The 21,669-nt window shown below is 43.8% G+C and overlaps 2 protein-coding genes across 2 annotated transcripts in view; both read right to left on the bottom strand.

Moving 5' to 3' along the window:
• LOC8028838 (focadhesin) overlaps positions 1–7,125 on the bottom strand; it is a 77,184-nt gene extending 70,059 nt beyond the window's left edge. The window contains exons 1-4 of the mRNA XM_029973218.3: positions 6,906–7,125; positions 6,713–6,787; positions 3,382–3,539; positions 2,334–2,438 (exon numbers count right to left, since the gene is read on the bottom strand). Of these exons, the coding sequence (XP_029829078.2) occupies positions 2,334–2,438; positions 3,382–3,539; positions 6,713–6,787; positions 6,906–6,959 (392 nt within the window). The 5' untranslated portion in view covers positions 6,960–7,125. The remainder of the gene's footprint in view (positions 1–2,333; positions 2,439–3,381; positions 3,540–6,712; positions 6,788–6,905) is intronic.
• A 2,309-nt stretch (positions 7,126–9,434) lies between these two features.
• The window catches only part of LOC115314117 (DENN domain-containing protein Crag), a 77,126-nt gene continuing 64,891 nt past the window's right edge, over positions 9,435–21,669 (bottom strand). The window contains exons 35-41 of the mRNA XM_029973163.4: positions 20,769–20,949; positions 19,551–19,744; positions 18,818–18,901; positions 16,680–16,797; positions 15,151–15,208; positions 11,953–12,122; positions 9,435–11,303 (exon numbers count right to left, since the gene is read on the bottom strand). Of these exons, the coding sequence (XP_029829023.2) occupies positions 11,158–11,303; positions 11,953–12,122; positions 15,151–15,208; positions 16,680–16,797; positions 18,818–18,901; positions 19,551–19,744; positions 20,769–20,949 (951 nt within the window). The 3' untranslated portion in view covers positions 9,435–11,157. The remainder of the gene's footprint in view (positions 11,304–11,952; positions 12,123–15,150; positions 15,209–16,679; positions 16,798–18,817; positions 18,902–19,550; positions 19,745–20,768; positions 20,950–21,669) is intronic.

Raw genomic sequence — 21,669 nt, 5'->3', positions numbered from 1 at the left:
TGTGTACCGCTATCGTAAATCTTGGCTTCTGATTGTGCCTTTGTAGATCATCTTCTTCGTTTTGCTCGAGACACAAACGACGGGTATAACAAAATTGTTTGCATATTCCACATACCTCGCAAGAGCACTTACCCAGTTACCTTCCGAAAAGTGTGAAACACGGAGACCGCACCGTCCTGACTTTCCAGTCTTTTACCTGCTTTAGAGCAGTTTCTACCTGCTAGTAGGTATGTCTATGAAACTGCAACTTGAAACTATGGGCAGTGCCAGAGAGAAAAGAAACAAAGTTGGGAAAGCTTGCTCGCTTTCCCCAATTCCTGAACTCTCAAGTGATTGTATCATAATAAATGCACCAATGCCTCTTCCCAAAATAAAGAAAGAGCACTATGTTCACTACGTAAAAAGTGGTCTCAGTTCATGCATCTGTGGGAGGGTGGGAAATCTTGCCCTAATTTATTTGCGCTAAATGATGAGCACAACAAACTAGCACAAGATTTACAGGAAAATATCGGTAGTGACTTATGTTTCCCTGATATTCTGTATAACCGGTCGTTTGCAGGACCGAATCATCTACTCGAGTGGTGTGCGTCGCTGTGCTAACATGTTGCTGTGAAAACACAGTACAACAACACGAAGCATAAAAATGGCAGATTTAGGACAACAATCCATAGTCCATTGTTCAATTAAAACGACATAATTTTGCTGAAAACGCCCGGCAGCGTTTTACACGGGGAGTATTCAACATTTTGAAACGGAACGAAGGAAGATTTACTTTCGAAGACGCTCGCTGCGTCTTCCCGTACCAGCTGGACCAGATGAGCTGACGACGACGGGACTGAACCCATTGAACCTCAACCCCACAACCGATCTGTGCTCCGTGTTTGTGTGGGTTTCTACTTACAAGCCCCGCACCACACACGACGAACGTTTCAGTTTTTGTCGCATCGCCGTGTTGCACCAAACAGAACGAGATCGCCGAAGTCAATGCAGCGCTGTCGTGAACGTTGGCTTGTGGTTGTGCACTCGTGGACCCTGTGACTCCCTTCACTTTCAAACCACACACGACGATTACGAATAATACTTTATGTCTTTCGGGAACATCACCGGGGTGCTTCACCGGTCACGTCATCGCAACATGTGCTCGCAAACCACGGAGATTCTCGCATCCTGTCGAAACAAAACAATACCGGCACCATGTTGAACGTGTGTTGTTGCCAGATTTTTTTTTCGACCAAATGAAAACAACAAAAGCGAACCGGCTCTAGCTTTCAGCGTATATCATTGGCTCCTTCTCTCGTCCCGTCCCCCTCCCCCCTCCCCTGATCCGTGGTGTATCTCCGACAAGACACAATGGAAATTGAGACGCTGCGTACGTCGTTCAACCTTGCAACCAAGCCAATCCAAGAGCAAATCCAAGAGTGAGGAATGGGCGTACTTCTTCTCCGTGCGGGTCGAAAGAGGAGTTTCAAATGTGGAAAGGTTCTGAATCCAATTAAATTACGTCCTGTAACGTAAATATTGCTAGAAAAATGTTCTTTTCATGGAAGATTTGTTTTCTGACATGCTTGTCCCAATTACGCTGTTTAAAAAAACACTTTTTTTTCTTTGCAGTTACCCTTTCAGAGCAGCATTTGATGCAGGGGAGCGTCTGCATTAGCTCTATGGGATCAAAATTTGTGCGCACTCTTTGCACATTCCTTGGTTAGATTTATTGATAGAACCCAACCTTTAAACAACAATTCTGAAAAAAAAAAAAAAAAAGAATCTTTTGTTTGAGTTTAAACGGTAGAGCTCCACAGCCATCCATGTGAAATAAACTGCTGTGTGTTTCCTCCTGTCTCATATATAGGCCCCAAAAATGTTATCACTTATGGTTTCATGGATTATGCATTCTTTTTATCACAGACCCCCGAAGAATGCATCAATAAGGTTCTACATACCGAAAAAGGCAAACCATGTTTTTCTCACCACGAGTATGAACTAATATATATATATCACTGAAAGCTCAGGCTAGACCAGAATGCAGCGCTTTACGTAGGGTAAAACGCCTTAGTTTCAAAAGAAAACATGGTGAATTCCAAAGTTAAAAGCAATTTTTGTACATTTTTATTTAGAGAAGGCTGTTAAGTTTTTGGTAGCATACACTAGTCCCCTCCACGTATTCATGCAGTCCGAAAACTGCTTCTATCTTTTTACCAAGCTAAGGCTAAGTTCTAAAACTTTTAAACTATTCCAAGCTACTAGAGCTACATTTAGGCAAAATCTAATCTTTTGGAGATAGGTAGAACATTACTTGTGGCACAAAAACACTTTACAGAAGGCTTGCAGCTCACCGAAGTGCAAACGGACACTTGTACTTTGCCTTTGCTTGTATTTCTCCTTGCATTTGAGTTTGGAGAAGCTTTCCTATGACCAAGATGGCAGCACCCGTGTTGTTTCTAGAAAAGATATCAGCATACAGCTTCCTAATGTGCTTCAAGAGACACTGTATTCTCAGTTTAACACTTGGACAATTGTAATGTGTTCAAAGAGAGGAGATTAACCTCTAGATATATTTTTTATTGAAGGAAGTGTTTTCTAACACTTATTAAACAAAGGCAATTTTTTTCCTTCTACCCTTTTCATCTGTAGGTCAGAAGGAATGCCATAAGCACATAGGAACACAAAGAAAGTTACTTGGATGAGTACAAAGCAGTCTCTGTCTACAGTCTGACTACAAATAGAGCCAAAGGATTAGGTAGTCAAGGCTATCTACACTGTCATGCCAATGCATAGTATGTCAGAACTGCACATGAAACATTTCTTTTTTATGTTACAGCAGTAAGGATATTTGCCACATTACTAGGCTTTGGGTGCCCATTTACCTAAGCATAAAAATAATAAATGAATATGTTTTTGGGCTTTATGTGCCAAACCAACAAAGGACATCTGGCATATTCCAGAGAAGGACTGAGGATTAGCTTGGACCATGTCAGAACCTTCCGGCACGCAACCGAAATCTGTCACCCACAATAAACCTCCATCAAACTGCGGAACCTTCAGCTGGGATTCAGACATACCAACGTTTCCTACCCATCCAATGATTTTAAGCCCATCCATTACACTGTCAGTGGAATACTAATTGTGTTGAAAAGCAGTTCCCAGAAAGAGGGGTGGGTGAAGCAGAAGGTGACGCTTGGTCCCGGTTTCTGTATGCTGTTATTCAGCCTGATCAATGTGCGCCTACTTGCCAATATTCACCCTGTTGTCAGCAACTCTGGACATACGCCATCCTTAATTCCTTATTGTTAAAAACCAACCCAAAATTTAACTCAGTGCCCCTTTAAAAGGAGGTGAAAAACCCAATTCTCCAAACAATGAGAACAAAAATAAATTGCTCACTTGGATGCATAGAGTGCTCCTAGTAGCTGAGTAATGGCAAACTTCCAGTCCAGGTGGCCATTCACGACAAGCGCAAGCAAAGCTTCACAGCAGTCGTGGCTCACTACAGAGTTGCTGTGGCAACAGCTTTCAAGCAGCAAGTCGAACTCTGCAGGTTTCTGCAGAAAGACAATTAGAAATGTGTCTTTTTCTTGTGTATGTACCCCGAGCCATCAGGAAGCACTGGTCCCTGGGCACCTGATGAATAAACGACTGCCAAAAATGCATTACTGATGGTGTTTATATTCAATAAACAGCAGTAAGGCAATACTCGACACTGCTCAAACTTTATCAGCACAATTCCTTGCATTGTTTCCTGGCAACAGGCATTTAGGGGCGTGATAGGACAAATATTTCTAATACGGCACATGATGCAAAATTGTGAAATGATGCATACACTATGCGCAGCCACCATTAGTTTGGTGTCATCGCTTCCGGCGTAAAGCCCATGATTGGTTCCAAGTTTGTGTCGAGCACTGACACAACACTCGCGTGGAATGCGTTTCGATCCGAGTACACTCTGAATGCTGACAAAGGGCTTGTGTCCAATGTGTGCTCATACTGCGTGACCAACTAATGGCAGTTGAGCATAATTTATGCATCATTTGGAAAAAAGTCTATTATGAAGGTCTTGTCTTACTCAAGCAATTAACAAACAAAAACACTGCTTGCAAACCTGACAAATACGACATGCAAGCAATAAGTCCCTATCATTTTGTAAAAACATGTTTCATGAAAACATGTTTCGTAAACAACTTTTTATGGACACATGTTTCGTAGACACTGAGATGTTTCATGCAAACTCGTTTCGTAGACACGTCCTTCTGCAACGTTTCATCGACGACATATTTTTTTACTAAGTGGATTGGATTCAGTTACTAGACCCATTTTGTTCGCTAAAAGCATACTGCACCTAAAGCAAACTACTCACATGCCTCCAGTAGAGCAAAAAGAAACTTGAAAGCCCTAATCCTAAACTCCCAAACAGTTCGCACCATGTGTGGACACCCCTTGCTTTGCTTGGGAAAACATTAATAGGCTCGAGCTTGCACTAGGCCTCATCGGAACCGCCAAGGCTCGGCAAGCTAGGATATCATCCAGATACCAGCGACCGGGCCGACTTAAAGGGGCACTCCGCCGATTTTTGAGCTACCTCAACTAACTATATTTTCTGACTCCCCGGCCTTTACCCTTTCTGGTATGCTATTTAGTATCGTGAAATTCATAATAGTTATTGCGAAATCGGCAAATGAAAATCATGCAAAAACAAACATTCAAATATACCCGCCCTTTTCAGGGCCGTGACGTCATTGGAAGGTCAGCTTGCCAGTCGGGCGAGCAGTCTAAAAAATAGAAGATGTCAATCATTTGTTCCGTGATGGAGCGTGGGGACTGGAGCTAGCTTCCAAAGCATTCATTTGACACCATGAAACTGCTTCAAATCAGTTGGGAACAAATTCTACAGTTCAAAGAGTGAACCCCTGCACTTCCAATGACGTCACTTTTTCATTGTTGCCAGTAGAGACTTTCAGTTTGAAAAACACGGTGAGGACCAAAATTGTAAATTCAATAACTTCATGAAAAAAAAATTATTTTGACCTAATATTTGGGATACTATTTTGGCGATGTTGTTTGGCGAGTTCAGCAAAATTTCAAGCAAATCGGGGACCATGAAAAAATCCGCGGAGTTCCCCTTTAAGTGGAAAGACACTTTTGACGAAACATCTCAAGATGTTTTCAACTTCACAGTGCACAAATATGTTTGTCCTAAATACATTCGTATTTAGGAAAAACAGACAACATACAGACCACACTGTCAGTATAGTATGCATGTTGTGTGTTTGTCTTACTAATCTGTGTGTGTGATATTTGTGCACTGTGAAGTCAGCAATATGTTCAACCAACCCTCCCAAGCTGCAGTTTTGACAAGTATCAAGGTATGTCTATGAAACGAATGCGGGAGCCTTTCGATGAAGTAAACTGTTGATTAAATGTCGCCGTGTTGACGAAAAAATCTGTTGATGAAACATTGTTCAACGGCTGATTGCCACCAGTAACTGTAAGCAAACTTGTTAGTGCTTAAAATTTCCGTTTTTTTTTTTGTTTTTTTTTCGTTTTTAATTTTAAGCTTTAGATTTGGTAGGAATGAGAAAAGGGAATCTTGACAAAGTTGCAGAGAATTTGAAGAATTTGGCAAGAAACATGACAAAACTTTGGTACTGAAAAAAAATTGCAAGGAACAAAGCACTTGTTACGAGTTGTGAATGCGAAAGCATGAATGTCGTTCTACCGTTCCCTTAGTTTGTCTGCGGTGTACTGGCCTGGACGGCCATGTTTCAATACTGCCAAGGTAGCAGCCGGCAGCCGAGCGTGCGCTCTCGTGAAGCGGCTGCCAAAGGTTATCTAGGAGCCGTTTTGCTCAGCCAATGGGAAAATGGGCATTTCTTTCGCGTTTTTTTGTGGTTACAGACGTCGCCGGCTCCACTCTATGGGATAGTTAATGCTTTTGCATTAAAAAATACCGGAATAAATGTCATGTGTTACATCATTTTAATGTGCTGTCAAAGGCCACGACAAGTGTGATAATGCAGCGCGATGCACTTGAACTGCTCCAGCTTTTTATTCAACAACTCTTTCCTATCACAACCACGCAGAGGTATCTGTCAAAGCAGTTTCTCAGTTGGTTTTCTAACTTTGTACTAGCCACCTCGCTTTCTAGCTCTCGCCCCGCACAGTGTAACTTTAAACTCAAAGCAAGTCATCGACCTGCAGTTTAAACAAAGAAATTATTAGGAAAAAAAAAAAAAGGAGGGAAATGTGGAGGAATATGTTAAGTATGTGCGGTATATGTGCTCAAAAGAGGGATTTTTTTGTTGGCGAACTATACTTCGCTTCGCAGCCGAAGCTACAAGCACTACAAGCGCGCGCATGTGGCCCTGAACAGTGCTTGCACTGCACGAGCGCGCGTGCTTGGCAGGGACGCTGAAAGCCTGGAGATCGCTCTTGTAGCTTCTGCTACAAGGAATGGCAGTGGCTGATTTTTGCACAAGGAATGGCGGTGGCTTGATAGTAACGACTGGCCAGAAAAGAACCATGTGAAAATAACATGTTAGCAAACAAGCAGTATTACAAACACGATTGCACGAGTCATCAAAAGCTGAATTTGATGTGCCGCTAGACAAAGTCTGGTACTACCGTGATGGCGCAGGCGAGCTGGGTATAAGTTTACCTTTGGTTTAACAAAATGGAAAACGTTAGGTGCCTGCATGTCGCGAAGGCCCGCAAAACTCACTTTAGTGCTGTCCGCTGCAAGCGGTTGTCCAGGCGCCACGCTGAGGGTAATCCGCTCGGAAATCTTTTTCACGGCCTGAAGACAGTGATAGTAGTAAGGTGTTAAACACCGTCGTAACTTTGTCAACTGTACTTTATTTTCGCAGGTTCGGAAAATGAGACAGCGCGCGATCTGGCACAGCGGCGTCACTTACTTTGCGCTGAACCGACGCTCCGTCAAAGTTCAGCATTGCCTTTAGGTCCTCCATTGCAGCGTGTTATTGCCGTTTATATTTGCCGTAGCATTCGATGCGTCGTATCGAAATACTCATGAGTTCCAGTTGAAACCGTGGCACCTCACGTGCAAACTTGGCGAACGTAGTTTTTCATGATGCCGCCATTCCGCGATGTCGCTTTCAATTGCCTGACTAGTATGGATAGAGCATTGCGTTGTGTGTCTTGTTTCGATTTCGGATCCACTACAAGTGCGAGTATGTTGTTTTCGGCGGCGCTTGCTCTCTACAAACGCGTGTGCACAGTAAAGCACGAGACCCACGTATCCTTTTTGTGAATATTTCCACAAAATCATATATTTTTCGGCAAATTAAAATGCCACATCTCGCAAAACCGTTTTACAGCGAAGCTATTATGCGCTAGGATTTAGGGGAAAAATGCGCCCGCGGATGTGAACAGAAAACTCCCCATTGGCCGTGGCAAGTATCAATAAATAAAAATTATGGTGCCTGGAGCGCGTCTTCGACTGGTGTGTTTAGCGTCCTATCCCGCCCATACATCAAAAGTGGTCCCGATGTGGCAACAAATGACGCGAGTGTCATGCTGTTGCCTGTCGCGATCCTGGCGGTTGGCCGTAGAAATGCTGGCAAAAAGCACGAGCGAACGCGAGTGTCGCTGTCGTCACGGCGTCCCTTTAGGCGTCCCAACTTCCGGCTGCACTAGCTTCCGTGAGCTGTCACAGTGGAAAGCGACCTGCAGCAGAACAGGCATCTGCTACATACACCATAACTGTTGAGACGCCACCAGGGTCGCGACCGGCGACAGCATGACACTTTTATGACGTCATCAGGCGGAAATTGAGGGACCACTTTTTTGGCCGTGGTAAACAGACCAGTCGGAGACGCGTTCCAGGCACCATAATAAAAATAAAGAGTCCTGATCTCTTGTTATAATCTCGAGGCATATCGTCCTCGAGGTTGTCTTAGACGTAGTCCTAGAAGTCGTTCTCCTCTAAGCATCCTCATAGACGTCGTAAAAATAACAGATCCTCCTGGGAAGTGGAAGGGATGTACAATTTCTTATATGTGCAGTGCACACTAAGTGCACATAGCTTCCTGTGGACATGCGCGCATTTAGAGTGTGAGGCTAATATATGTCCCTTTCCGCCTAGATATCATCCTATTAAAGTTGAGGTATTTGGGGAACAAAAGGGGCGAACGCCTACCCGCGCATTAATTCTTTCCTACCGGAGTTGAATTACTGCCACGGAAAATGCATGTTTTAAGATATGTAATCGTGCGCGAATAGGTTTTGGCCAAATATTTTCGAATCGAATATAAAATTCACTGGACGCCATATTTGAGGGCACTGTTCACTCGGCATGGCGATGAATACACCCGATAGTTTCTCCAAGCTTTTCACTGCGTTGCACCATATATGCTTGAACGAAAACTAAGCCAAACTCGTGAAGGTTGTTTCGGTTAATTTTAATCCGGACGGTGACCTCAGAAAGTCCGATGAATTGGGATGGCAATTAAACTACCGATTTGACATTACCTAATTACCGTAAATCCCGAGTCATCGCCCACCCTACGTTTTGGGTGAACAGATTTCCAGAAACACATCTTTAGTGTTGCACAACACTAAAGATGTGTAAAAAAAATTGTAGAGCCCTTCCACTTCACGTGAAGATGGAGGACCAGCGAAGCTGTTATTTTTACGTCTAGGACGATGCCTAGAGGACGTTGTCTAGGATGACCTCAAGGACGACGCCTAAAGGACGACCTCAAGGATAAGATTTAGGACGACCTCAAGGACAATGTCTAGGACGAGCTCTTGGATGACTCGTAGGATGACCTCGAGGACGCCTAGAGGGTTACCTCAAGGACATCTAGAGGACGCCGCCTAGGACGACCTCTCGGACCATACCTAGAGATAACAAGGGATCAGGGCCTCACTATCTAATAATGCCAAGGAAGGCTGACTCATGCTGGTTGCCCCCTTTTTTTTAATTCATTCTTGCCACGACCAATGGGGAGTTTTCTGTCAACATCTGCAGACACATTTTTTCTCAGATTCTAGCGCATAACAGCTTTGCTGTAAAATGAATTCAGTATTTGCAGTACTCAATCTTTTTCCGCAAGGCAGAAGCAGATGCAGCCTCTGAACAAACAAGGATATTTCACAAGAGTCAAACTATCATGAGGCACTATGCCAAATGGTTGTAAAGAATAAAAAATGTCAAATAGTAAAAAAAAAAAAAAAAAAAAAAAAATTAGCACTCTAGATTTCATAAAACAAACAGATTACAATTTTATGTAACAGAACTGATTCATAAACTAATTATACTAAACATTATTCATTTTCCCAGCTACGCCCTGTGGCAGGGTTCAATACGACATTCACATTTTTTTTCTATGTGATGCAGACTTTTGCCGGAACGAATTGGTCAGTGTTCCGAGAAACGCCCTACACATTCGATGATGCTCATGCAAGAGACCAACAGCATGTAATTACTGCAAACCATTTTAATTTCCTTATTCCTATTTGCATTCACAGATAACATGGACATAAAATGCCAACATATGTACATTTGTAGACAAGAAAAAAAAAAACGGGAGAAAACTTTATCATTACACTATCACACTTCGGACTACAGTCTGAGACAAAAGAACCCATGACCCAACCCTGCAGAAATGCAATTCCCAAGAACCCCCATTGTTGTTTATTTTCGAAGCCCGATATCCCGGGGAAATGTATTAATATACAAGAGAAGGTGGTAGTGGTGTCATATAATACAGTTGCAACAAGGGGCAATGTTTAAAAAAAAACGTTACAGGTGTAAAGAAAAGTGTAAAGCACACAGGACACACACACACACACACCAGTGCACGAGTCTCCGGCGCTACACCGGCACGGTTACACGATGCCTCCGGGCCAGTTTAACAGGAACAATGGCTTCAGGTTGAAAAGACATGCATCGAGAATGTCCACCGAGCCAACGCAACTTTTCAGGTAAACTTGGCAACGAGTTTAACACAGCACGGTCGCCGAAGTTTGTGAAGGAGCACCTAGGTAGGTGGTTTCAGTAGCCAGGAAACCACACCTGATCTTTTGGACACATCGCATCTAAGCTGCACCAATTTACGAGTTGTTTTGATTTGCTGAGGAGAGCGGCCCACGACCAACCAGGAGCTAGCTTCTGGTCGCACCCGGCCGTGTTGTACCGTTTTTGTATGTCGACGTTCGGCGATAAAACGGCGCGACGGTGGGAGAACGAAACGCGGTGAATAAACAGCAACTAGGTTAGTGATAATATAACATGCCGTCGACATCGAACTGTTAAAAAAGGGACGGCCGTATAAGCCGCCGGCTCACCGCGCAGGGTGCAACATTAAAAGAAAACTGGGCAGAAAAAAAAAAAATAAAAGCTGAACTATATTGTACAGGAATCTCCTAAATATTTACAAAGGCTAGAAAAAAAAACCAGAAAAACGAGCCTAGGCATGCAACAGAAAGCACATGCAAGTGCATGCCCCTACAATAACGTACCAATAACGGCCCTGCCGAAAAACGAGCAGAGACTCGGCGAACTCGTAAATAGCGTTCCTTTTCCTCTTTGCCGAGCCGGTACGTCAACTATAAAAAAAAATGAAGGACCAACAAAACCAAGCTTCGAAAGCCCAGTTCAACGATTTGCCAGCCATTATTTGATTACTTACACTGCAAGATTAAAAAAACAAAATTGCAGGGGGGAGAAACTAACAACGCCGTGTAACAGATCAAGCAACACCAACTGTTGGGCTAGCAAAAACAAACCACGGCCCGAGACTCGCTGAGCAATAACGATTTCCGACCGTCCTGCAACAAACCTCGGACTTTTCCGTTGTCAACCATTATGCGGCCAGACATATTGGTGCTTAGCCAACTAGTATTTTACGGGCCAACATTTCAACTTTTACCGTTTCGTGGCAAGAGCTCTGGTGGCAGACCGTTTCATACCTTTTGTGGCAGACCATTTCGTCACACTCCGATTTGGGGCAGACATTTCTTGGCCAACAACCGCTTTGCTACAAATCACGACGCGAAAAATGGCGAGGCCACACAAACGTTGCCTTGGAACCACAACAAAAAAGATATCTAGCAGAGATCCCTGGGAGAGCTTCAGAGAAACCTCGAACCTCTCAATCAAGGGATGGCGCAGGGCTACTGTGACTGTACTTTGCGACGCAATCACGAGACAGGCCACAGCTCCAGATCCCTGAAGTATTTGCGACACAGCATCGCACACACTGAAGGGTGCTTGTCGTACTTGAACAGGGATACGCGCTTGGCGGCCAGTTCTTCATACGCTTTCAGGTAGTCCAAGTAGAATGATTCTGCAAAGATACAACACCCAACAGAGCAATTAAGGCCTTGCAAGTATGTAGAATGTGATAGCACTGAAAATAAATGAATGAATGAATGAATGAATGAATTAATAAATGAATAAAAATTTGGTAACTTTTTTTGTGTCACACCAGTGGAGGGCATCTGGCACACCCCAGCGGAGGTCTGAGGATTCATTTGGACTGCCTGGGAATCTTTTGATTTGCACGCAAAATCTCGGTTCTCTGCAATTATGGTAGACTATCAGACTGCTGGTTCCTCGACCGGTACTCAAACCCGCCAACTAGGTATCCATGGCGTTACTGGTCATTACACTTTCCCAGATCATTCATTCTTTTATAGCGGCACCCCTGGGAACATCATCATAACAAATCAACATCCTGCAAAGCTTTGGAGTTTGTCACAAGTGGTTTGCACAGCACTATATTATCTCGGACACGAGACTTGCTGAAACAAAAATTACTACAAATACAAATGACTAGAAATATCAGAAATGCAACAGTGAGCTTCCCATAAAAATACCGACGCAGTAAGGACTTTCTGGCTTTGAATAAGTCAGTCTTGCTGAGAGAGGTTAACTATGGTGAAAGATGAGAGGTCCAATAAGCCTGACAATGATGTACGGCAGTCGACACATACGCTGGTTGATGGCATCTTTGCCCAGTGTGGCGAGCGCAAGGAACAGCACGTCCCTGTACAGGCTCGGCCTACGCTGGACGCTTCGAGTCTTTTGTCGCTCTGCCAGGAGCGACACCACCGCCTCCCGGACGTTGTTCTGTTGGACGCTCCAGAGCACTCGATCACGCAGACTGGACACAAAGAAAAGATACGAAATAAAAACACAGTGAGGTTACTTTGTTAACCAACACCGATGTTCGGAAGCAGTATGAATTTCCCAAGTACTTGCATTTTGCTTCAAGCATACTTCGGTAGAATATGTATACATTTTTCAAAAGTGGTCTGCAGAAAACGGCGGACAACGTTGAGGGTACCTGCTGCTTTGCAGTCGAAGGCTTTTTCTTGCACCCTAGAGCAAATATTTCCTCTCTTCTTTGACTCTACATAAAGGGGTATTTCGGTGTTTTCTTTACAGACCCCAATTTACCTAAAAATTTGCTAAATGCACCAACGAACATTGTTAAAATAGTAACCCAAATACTGGGCTAAAATTAATTTTTACAGCGGAGCTGTTAAGGACTAGGTTCCCCAGGATCGTGTCCGTGTATGTCGACACAAACCTACCTGGACAGCTACCGCCATCTATAAGCGATGGCGGCAAGCACACAACCAATATGGCTTCCGCCGTCGCTCATAGATGGCGGCAACCTTTCCAGCTATAATAGAAGAATGGATAGTTGGGCACGTTGGTGGGAATTCATCGTAGGAAACAGCGTGAAAAACAGACAATGACGAAGAAGAAGCACACAGTGTATCGAGTACAGCTCCGCTGGTCTTCTTTCTTCACGAGAGTGGAAAGGCTGAACATTTTTTTTAGCCCAGTTATTGAATTTACAATTCTGGTCCTCACCGTGTTTTTCAAAGTGAGTCTCTCTTGGCAACAATGAAAAAGTGACGTGAGGGGAAGGCACGAGTTCACTTTTTGGACTGTAGACTTTGTTCTGAACTGTTTACAAGCAGTTTCTTAGTGTCAAATGAATGCTAAGGAAGCTGGCTCCTATACCCACGCAGCTGTGCGATACAAATGCTTGGCATAGTCCATTTTTAGACTGCTCGTTTTACCTGCAAACCCGCATTCCCGACGTCATGCCAGTGAAAAGCACGGGTACATTTGAATGTTGGTTTTGGGGTCATTTTCACTTGACAATTTCACAATAACTATTCTGAATTCCGCAATACTAAATAGCATACCGGAAAGGGTAAAGGCCGGTGATTCCAGAAGTACAGTTAGTTGGGATAGCCGAAAAAAATCGCCAGGGTACCCCCTTTGAAGTTTAGAAGCTCCCAGCTACCTTATACCACACCTAAAATAGTTTTAGATGTACACCGCATGATACAGTTAGAACAAACTCAACATTGGCATTTTGCTACAACTAAGTGAACACACCAATACTGAATGCCACACTTTACCGCCTAAGCTAGTGTGAAACGAAATCACTCCGTCTTACTCGTAGCATTTTCAAGCTGTATGAAGATAAAAGAGAAAAAATATGGTAGCTGCGCGGTTGTGCTGTTTCACTCTCTACATGACAAAGCAATAATCCACAAACACTTGTGCATGGTTAGTGTTTTGAGCCAAGAAAATCTGTGATGTCATTACAGCAAATCTAAAAGCAAGGGGTGTGCCAATACTAAAAATTTCGAATATGAATCGAATATTTTCCTTATTCAATACATATTTGATTCGAGAATAGCATTTTCGAAATTTCCCGAATATTCGGCCACGGATGAATATTTAGGTAAATAAGGAATAATATTGTCAAGACCGGTTATAACAAAGTCAACGAAAATCGGAAATCACCTCACTATATCCGCTATTTCGTTATAACCGACTTCGGTTAAAGAGTGTGCAAAAGGGAATGGGAACTTGTGATCGCTTTGCTAAAGTCGCTATTTCGTTATAACCGACTTCGACAGTATGTGCAGTGTATGCCCTGAACATTCTGGAGTATCTCAGGATGTTTAGTCACTGAAATCTACACGCGGTGCATTCATTATCTGTTCTGTATCGGCTCTGTTTTCGTTTTGTATAAAACTCTTATTGTCCTCACAAAACAGCAATAGTTTTGGTTCGTTTTTTTTTTTATCAAGTAAGTTGTGTATTATTTTTTAGCGATATACATCATGTACTCTTTGCATAATAAAAATAGGCAAAACAATAAGCTCATCTCGATAATGTTTCCTCAAAGTATTTATAAATGTTTGGAAAGTAAAAAAAAAACTTTCAGCCTTTCCACTCTGGTGAAGGAAGACCAGCGGAGCTGCACTATGGTGGGAATGAAGTAATGGCCGGCCGCAAGTCGGCAAGCCTGAGTGGAAAGGTCTGGAAAGGTTGCCGCCATCTATAAGCAATGGCGGCAACCAGACAACCGGCAAACCCAACACTCTGGACAGCTACCGCCATCGCTCATAGATGGCGGTCGCTGTCCAGAGTGTTGTCTCGACATTTCATAGCTGAGGGACACGATCCTGGGGAAACTAGCCCTGAACGGCTCTGCTGTAAAAAGAAAAAGCTTCAAGAACATCGCACCGCCGTAGACAAGAACTCAACTACTGGACAAGATGGCTACCATCACCTTGTATGCTTTGTTTGGCAACTTATCAGCCACACTAGCTACTCTAGGGCGGTACCGTCCTCGTTCGAATGTGTTGTCAGAGTATAGCTTCAGCCGCAGTTGGTGAACCACCGAGCAGGCAAGGAACGAAAGCCGGAAAAAGTCTTCTCTGGTAATATCACACAAAACCCTCGCCGCTGACAGCTCAGTGGAAGTCGTGCAAAACTATTCTTCGAACGCCGACGGGAACATCTACAACGCTCCAAAACCACCTAAACAACAGCCTTGGTCGATAGAAGAATGTAAAAAGGACTCTGCAAGTAGGCCATCAGGGAGTGAACCAACACAACGACATGGTTCAACAGAGGCAAAAGACAGGTTGTTACCACTTCTGATTACTGCACATATTCAATTCAATATGCAAATTCAGTTTCTTACCATATTCATATTCAATTCATTTTCAAAAATTTCAACATTCGCACACCCCTGCTAAAAGCACCTCTGGCAGACACTGATAACTTGCTGCTAAAATTGAGCCTGAAGTACGGCACAACCAAGTGAGCAAAAAAGAAGGAAAAGAAAGAAAAAAGAAAGCAGGTCTCACCTTTTCATGGGTTTCTCATTATCCTCCATTGCCAGAGAGAGCAGCAGCGGCGATACACCTGTGGCACCATCACACGTAAAGAAATTAAGGGTGGTACTAAAGCTCAGACACTTCGTGGCAGAAAAAGATCAGGTTATGCACCTCACCTTCAGGCATAAAAGCCTCAAGGCCAACATCCCTTCTAAGACTAAAGAACACAGCTGTACCGACTGAAGCACCAGCACTAGTGGCAGGGCACTTTAGGCACCACACATCAAGAAAGTGGCGTGTGGTACGGTTGCAACAGCCTCAAAACTATCCAACGACACATGGCAATTTGCTTGTGACCCCGACGAGTGTCTCTCATGACACAAGACAGTCATGTCTGTACCAATGAGGTATGGTAGACTCTCGTTAATTCAAACTCTAGGAAGCCACAAATTTTGTTTGAATTATCAGAAATTCATCTAAATATGATGGGAGATAAAACTATGCTTTGCCATATGAATGGCTACATATACAAAGCAGATATTTCATAATTTCCTCTACAGAGGCCTACTGATCGTAAGCAGGTATGCCACACATGAAACATTTGTGAAAAGTACGACAAGCTCATTTACCTCTCAAAAATGATTGTTCATCGTAGACTGTTCAGACAGCACGTGACAACTCAAAACAAAATTAAGTTTGTTCATTACGCCAAGAAGTTGTCTAATGCGGACTATTAAGCAGGGGACACAAGAACAATGAAAACGGGCACCGTGCGGCAGTTTTCATAGCAGCGAACGCTGTGACGTGGACCTATGCCATGTTACCACGTCATAACGTCTGTGTATGTTGTTATGGAAATTTTTGCGTGGTGCCCGTTTTCATAGCTCATGTGTGTCCGCTTGAGCCCCGTTGAGTGCGCCTCCCAGCAGGCACCGGTGCATTGCGGAGAAGCAAAATCCGCGGAAGCAAGCTGCACATGTGTTGCTTCTCTGCAGTGCACTGGTGCTCGAAAAAAAGCGCACTCAACGGGGCCGCGAAAACAAAAAGTAAGAATCGCATGAAAACATTGTTCGAATTAAACAGCTTATAAATACATTAAAAAGATAGCGGGACAAAAAAAAAAAAATTTGAATTTGAATTAACCAGAAGCAGAAAATATTTGAGCTTGAATTATCGCGAGCCTATTGTAAAGAGGCCAATCAAGAGAAAATAAGCAAAACAATCACAGACCAATCAATCCTAGAGGGTAAGAAAAGAAAGCACAGTTCATGCATATTTTAAAGTATGTTCAATCAAACAGTTCATCTATCAATACTAAAGTAGAAAGGTGTACACTGAAATGCGCAGGAGGAAACTGGCATATAGTCAAACAATCAATCAATCCATTTACCAGAAATAAAAAAAATAAAAAAAACACCGAAGTGTTAGTGAAAAATCTGTTTCCTTACAATATTTCAGTAGGCAATTCATAACACAATTAAAAAAAACCCACAACTTAATGTGGATGAATAGATCGATTAGGCAGTGAATGGCTGTGCATGGCTAGACTGGCACTCAACTGTTTTTGTGGATCTGGGTGTACATGAAAGGCACCATGTTCACGTGCAGCCTCGGATTGTCCCAGCAACAGCTGATGCTCACCACCTTGCCTTCTGGAGACTTCCACTGCTCTGGAATCTGATTGGGCAACAAGGGGCAGCCACTCAGACGCAGGCACATGCTACTATAACTAGCGTTTACCGTAAAATATCGGGCAAGCGCCTACTCAAACTTTGGAGATAATCGCAAAAAATGGGGGATGGGCTCTTTTCCGGTCATCAATTTTACATATCTATGTACTATGCGCATTTTCTCAGATGTTACAGATTTGGGAATGGGCGCTTAATGTGGAATGGGTGGATGCACGGTATTCTACGGTACCCTTTTGTACTGCGTTGTCAAGGCTAGCAAAGTTTCTGTAGTGCTGTCAAAGCTTCTTGTGTGAGTGAAAATAAAATGATCAATGAAGCCATGCGTTCGAGCAGCAACGTGTGCCTACAGCACAGTGGAGACTACGCCGGCCACGAGAGTGCAGCACAACAGAGTCGACGCCGAGTGTTAATCTGGGGGCTGGCCATCAAAATGGAGTGAATGCTGCCACTGCAGTCGAACCTGGATAGTGTAAGCTCGTTATAACAGACCTTGATTTTGACCAAGGTTTCGGTCTGTTGTAAGAGGAGTATGTTGTATGCAGATATGAAGTTGAGCCAATGGTATGTAGAGGAAAACCAGCCAAACTTAACAAATCGGTAAGTTATATCCAAATGCCTGTTGTAATGAGCTTAGACTGTATATCGAACTCAAAGGGGATCGTAAAATAGTTTGGCACCGCAGTCAAACCCGGATATATAGAATTCAAAGGGGATCGTAAAATACTTCAACAGATCGATAATTTGATATACAAAAATATGTTCACTTAAGCTCCAGTTAAAATTTCCGCACGTCTCTGCTAATATCGAAGGTCGCGACAAACGGAAACTTACCAAAGAGAGCATCCAAGAAACCCTAAATACAGTAGAGCATAGTTTGCGCAGACAACGCACGCCTGGCCGTGACCTCCACATAGGGTGACAAAACACAATAATAATAAAAAAAAAATTAAAAGAAAAAAAAAAAAAAAACGAGATGCATAATAAAATCTCTTGATCCATAGAAGAAAGGTTAAGCGAGCAACAAAAAAGAAAGCTCACTAAAGTCAGGAAAAAAAAAAAAGAAAAACACAAACAAAAAGAAACAGGCAAAAAGCAATAACGGCAAAAGAAAAAGGTAAAGATAAACAAGGTGTTCAAAGTGCGATTCCACAACCGTTGCCAACACACTCGACATGCCGAAGACTTTTTTTTTCCTTCTTGTTGCTTATTTTATTTTGGGCCTAAGGAGTTGCGCAGCGACAGCAGTGTTTGGGGAAAGAGCACTCACTACCGTTCCGACCATCAGGCACTCCCTGCCCTCCCTTCCCCTTGCTTTTGCCATCCTTCACTTTTTTTACGGTTGTCCTTGTCTCTCCTCTTTCTCACAACCGTTCTTTTGCTACGTCTCTTCGTGCGTGTATGCTGGCTTGGTGGTCTCCCAGCCATGCAACCAACATGAGCGATGTGCTCGCCACCAGCACAATCGTGGCACAATCGCATCACGGGAAAAGCGATGAGTGGCTGGGCTTCGTGTGCTATACCGAGTGTCCCCACCATGAGAGTTGGATACAAACAAAAACAACGCTCCTACACTATGACATGCGATTTTCAAGGAGATGTCTGGACCGTTCGATATAAACACCAATTCGAAATACCCGAGTGTGATATATCCGGGCTCGGGCTCCACTGCCAAAATATAAGCACCCGCAGGAAAGCTGGTGTCACGCCACAAATAATCGAGCATAAGGAGCATCAAGCACCCAACCTAAACTTTGGACACGGACGACGCAAGAGCAGCTCGATTTGCAAAGCCCATATAAAACAAACAGAAGAAAAAAAAAAATATAGAGCACATGACAAAATGAGAAATTACCACTCTACCAACCCCCATCAAGTATACACCCTAAAAAACACAGCCGATTTTGATGAGCTAGCCAGCTCTTTATGGCGAGCGATAAGTCATCGTCATCAGCGTAATACCATTATCTTTTTTTTTTTTCAATAAGCAAGTGACAAGTGGCACTTACTTCACGGCCCCTCGTCAGAGAGGACGCTTGCAGACTGAGTTCAGGCAAGTGGCTGGGCAGATTCAGCCGCTTGAAATACCACATCTACAAACAAAGAAATGGCTTAATTGACACACACCCTGATATAATGCATATTTTGCACCCCAAAATTCAAATCCCGATCAGAAGCAAGAAGTGGCATTACATAACGCTTTAAATTTTGAGAACAGCCCTTTCGCCATCTGTTGGCATTGTATCCAACTACACTACCCCAAGTCTACATAGTGTGCCATCTATGAATGGCTCTTTAAAACAAAAATTCATGCAGACCGGCGAATCGCCGGTTTTGGCAATATCGCCCGACGGCACGCCCAGCGATTCACCGGCTTTGGTAGCGAATGGGTTAAATGGACCTCTCCAGGTCAAGATTCCAGGACCCCTCCACCAGTCTTGGAGAGGTCCCAAGACCGAATCCCAGATCGGGTGGATTTCTTTGAGCGACCGCCAGTAGCCTAGAGGGTGCAAGTTCCGCTCAATTTAAGGCTGAAGCCAATCTATTCTCAAGTAAATCTTCACCTCGAAGACGTCCCCTAAAAATCACTATATAGTATCCATAAATATTGCTGAGATTTCGTATTGCATGTATGCCCGTTTCACTCGAATTCTAAACTCTCCTTTTGGTTAGTACGATTTGTCTCAATGACGTTTACAATGCGAAAGAATGAGTCCGAGAGCCATGCGAGACAAAACACACCAGGTTCCAGTAGAGGATCGGGTGATGGTCTACGAAGCCGGGGCTGAGTAGGCACTCATCCCCCTCGTGCTCCAACACATTCTCCACTTCCTTGCGAAGCACGAGTGGGCTCAGGTACGGAACCGTCAGAGGATCCAGGGTCACTGAGGGCCCTGCTGGAACCGCCAGACTGGCCCGCGAACGCGGAAGGCTCCCTGCACGTCGAGAAAGAAAGGCAGTTTATCTATCAGTGTGTCAGTGAAAAATATTAATTAATCAAACATCTATGAGAGACACTCTCACACCACCAGCGAAGTATGTCAAACGAATCTGCTGACCTGAGACTGGCTTATGTTTTACCCGTGGAAGGAAGGGTGCATTGCTCCCACGTTTCAGGGTATGGTAAAAAAAACAACTCATGTTTATGTTTTGTGACAGCAAATACGCTTGACGAAGAGACTTGGGCTGTTGCATGCCCAGACTCTCCCATCGATGGAATAGTATAGAGGCGTCGACTGACGTGCGAGCAACCAACTTCATTGAAATGTCCGACGCGTAAACGGGTCTTGCGTTTCCATGGGGTGTCGAACAGGAGAAGGGCCACATACCTTTCGACAAGGCCAAATTAAATTAGAAAAATGTATGACACATTGCTAGGTTCCATACGTGAAATGTTACAGCATCACAAACGTTTATATCTTCATTTAGCAGCGCATCTAACCTGTTCAGCCAGACGCCTACTTTCACGACGCTCGACATCGGATAATTTAACGCGTGGCATATGTACACTTGAAATGATAAACCTGGTATCTTCCAGAACCTTCTAACCCACCCCTCCCCTCCCACCTCGCCTAATTCTCCTCTTCACTCCACCCCTGGTCACATGACCTCCCCGTTAACCAATCAGTGTCAAGCACCTCACTCCTCCCTTCCCACCCAACAACCAATCAGTGTTCAGCCTCGCGGTCACACTTTTATGCAGGCTTCAGCTTTAGTCTTCACGAAATACCAAACACCCAGCCAAAGGACGTTTCACAATAAAAAGCGCACATTCTTGTCCCCCTAAAGGCATTTGCCGATCGCACGTTCCGCAAGCAATCGCGGACCGCACACCTTGCGCTGCATGCTTTACTCTTCACTGAAACTACATCCTGAAATTGAACTTGAAACTGCATAGAGCTGACTCAATAAATGCTATGCATTTAGAATCGAAGGAACATGAGAGTGGACGTCACTGACCTGCCCCCAGCTTGAAGATGGGAGTGCCGCCCCCCCGCGGGCCTGGCGCCAGGAGGTCCCCTCCAACCCCCAGCAGTTGCGGCGACTGCAGTCCCAGTGGCCGGTCCCCTACCGTGACCCTCCGCGACCGCTCGTCCGCCATTTCCGACGGACCGCCATTGGAGCCCGACGAAGTTGCAGCCTGGGTCGGAAAAGCGACGGCCGTCGTGAAAAAGGAAAACAACCCAGAAAAAAAAAATTCTGCAAGAAAAGTTGATTTTGAAAAATGCCAGCCACCAACATCTAGAAAGTATTAACAGAAAGTTTCATTTGTTTACACAGCATAGTTATTTTTTTATAAATTATTTTCGGCCCACAGATGCTAAAGAAAAGGTAGACGTTCAAGCACTTGGAATGCGTTTTTTTCAGTTCAGCTTTTTGGCAGCAAATCCCCCCTCAATAAAACTATTGTTTCAGTATGGAACTTTAATATTTGCGGCTTATATGCCGAAATTTTATGGAGCCGGTTACTACGAGTTTCGATTTTGCATTTTCATGTTCCTTTATTATGAAAAATTGCAATTTGCCAAACTTGGTAAATGTAAAATTTGCTTTTGTTTTCATCAATCTTTTTATTTGAAAATTGCATATATTTTTTATTACTTTTCATAGCAACTGGCAACAGGTATGTCAGTATGCATTCAGCCAGAAAAATAGGTGGTTATCAACACGATTTCTCAACGATAGATTCACTGAGCAGATTCCATGCAAAGCTACGTTCTGGGGGTGTAGTACCTCATAAGATTGGTTCACAGGGCTGAAACTTTGCATGCCCTCCTTCTATATGGCTACAAACACGACCTGTAAATATCACGCCGATTGAGTGAGCGGTTCAAAAGTCGACATTCCCAGGTAGTGTCCC

Source organism: Ixodes scapularis, unplaced genomic scaffold (genome assembly GCF_016920785.2).
Source record: "Ixodes scapularis isolate PalLabHiFi unplaced genomic scaffold, ASM1692078v2 PGA_scaffold11__112_contigs__length_91849675, whole genome shotgun sequence".
Lineage (NCBI taxonomy): Eukaryota > Metazoa > Arthropoda > Arachnida > Ixodida > Ixodidae > Ixodes > Ixodes scapularis.
The sequence above is the reverse complement of the archived record's forward strand: the minus strand, read 5'-3'. Positions and strand labels throughout refer to the sequence as shown.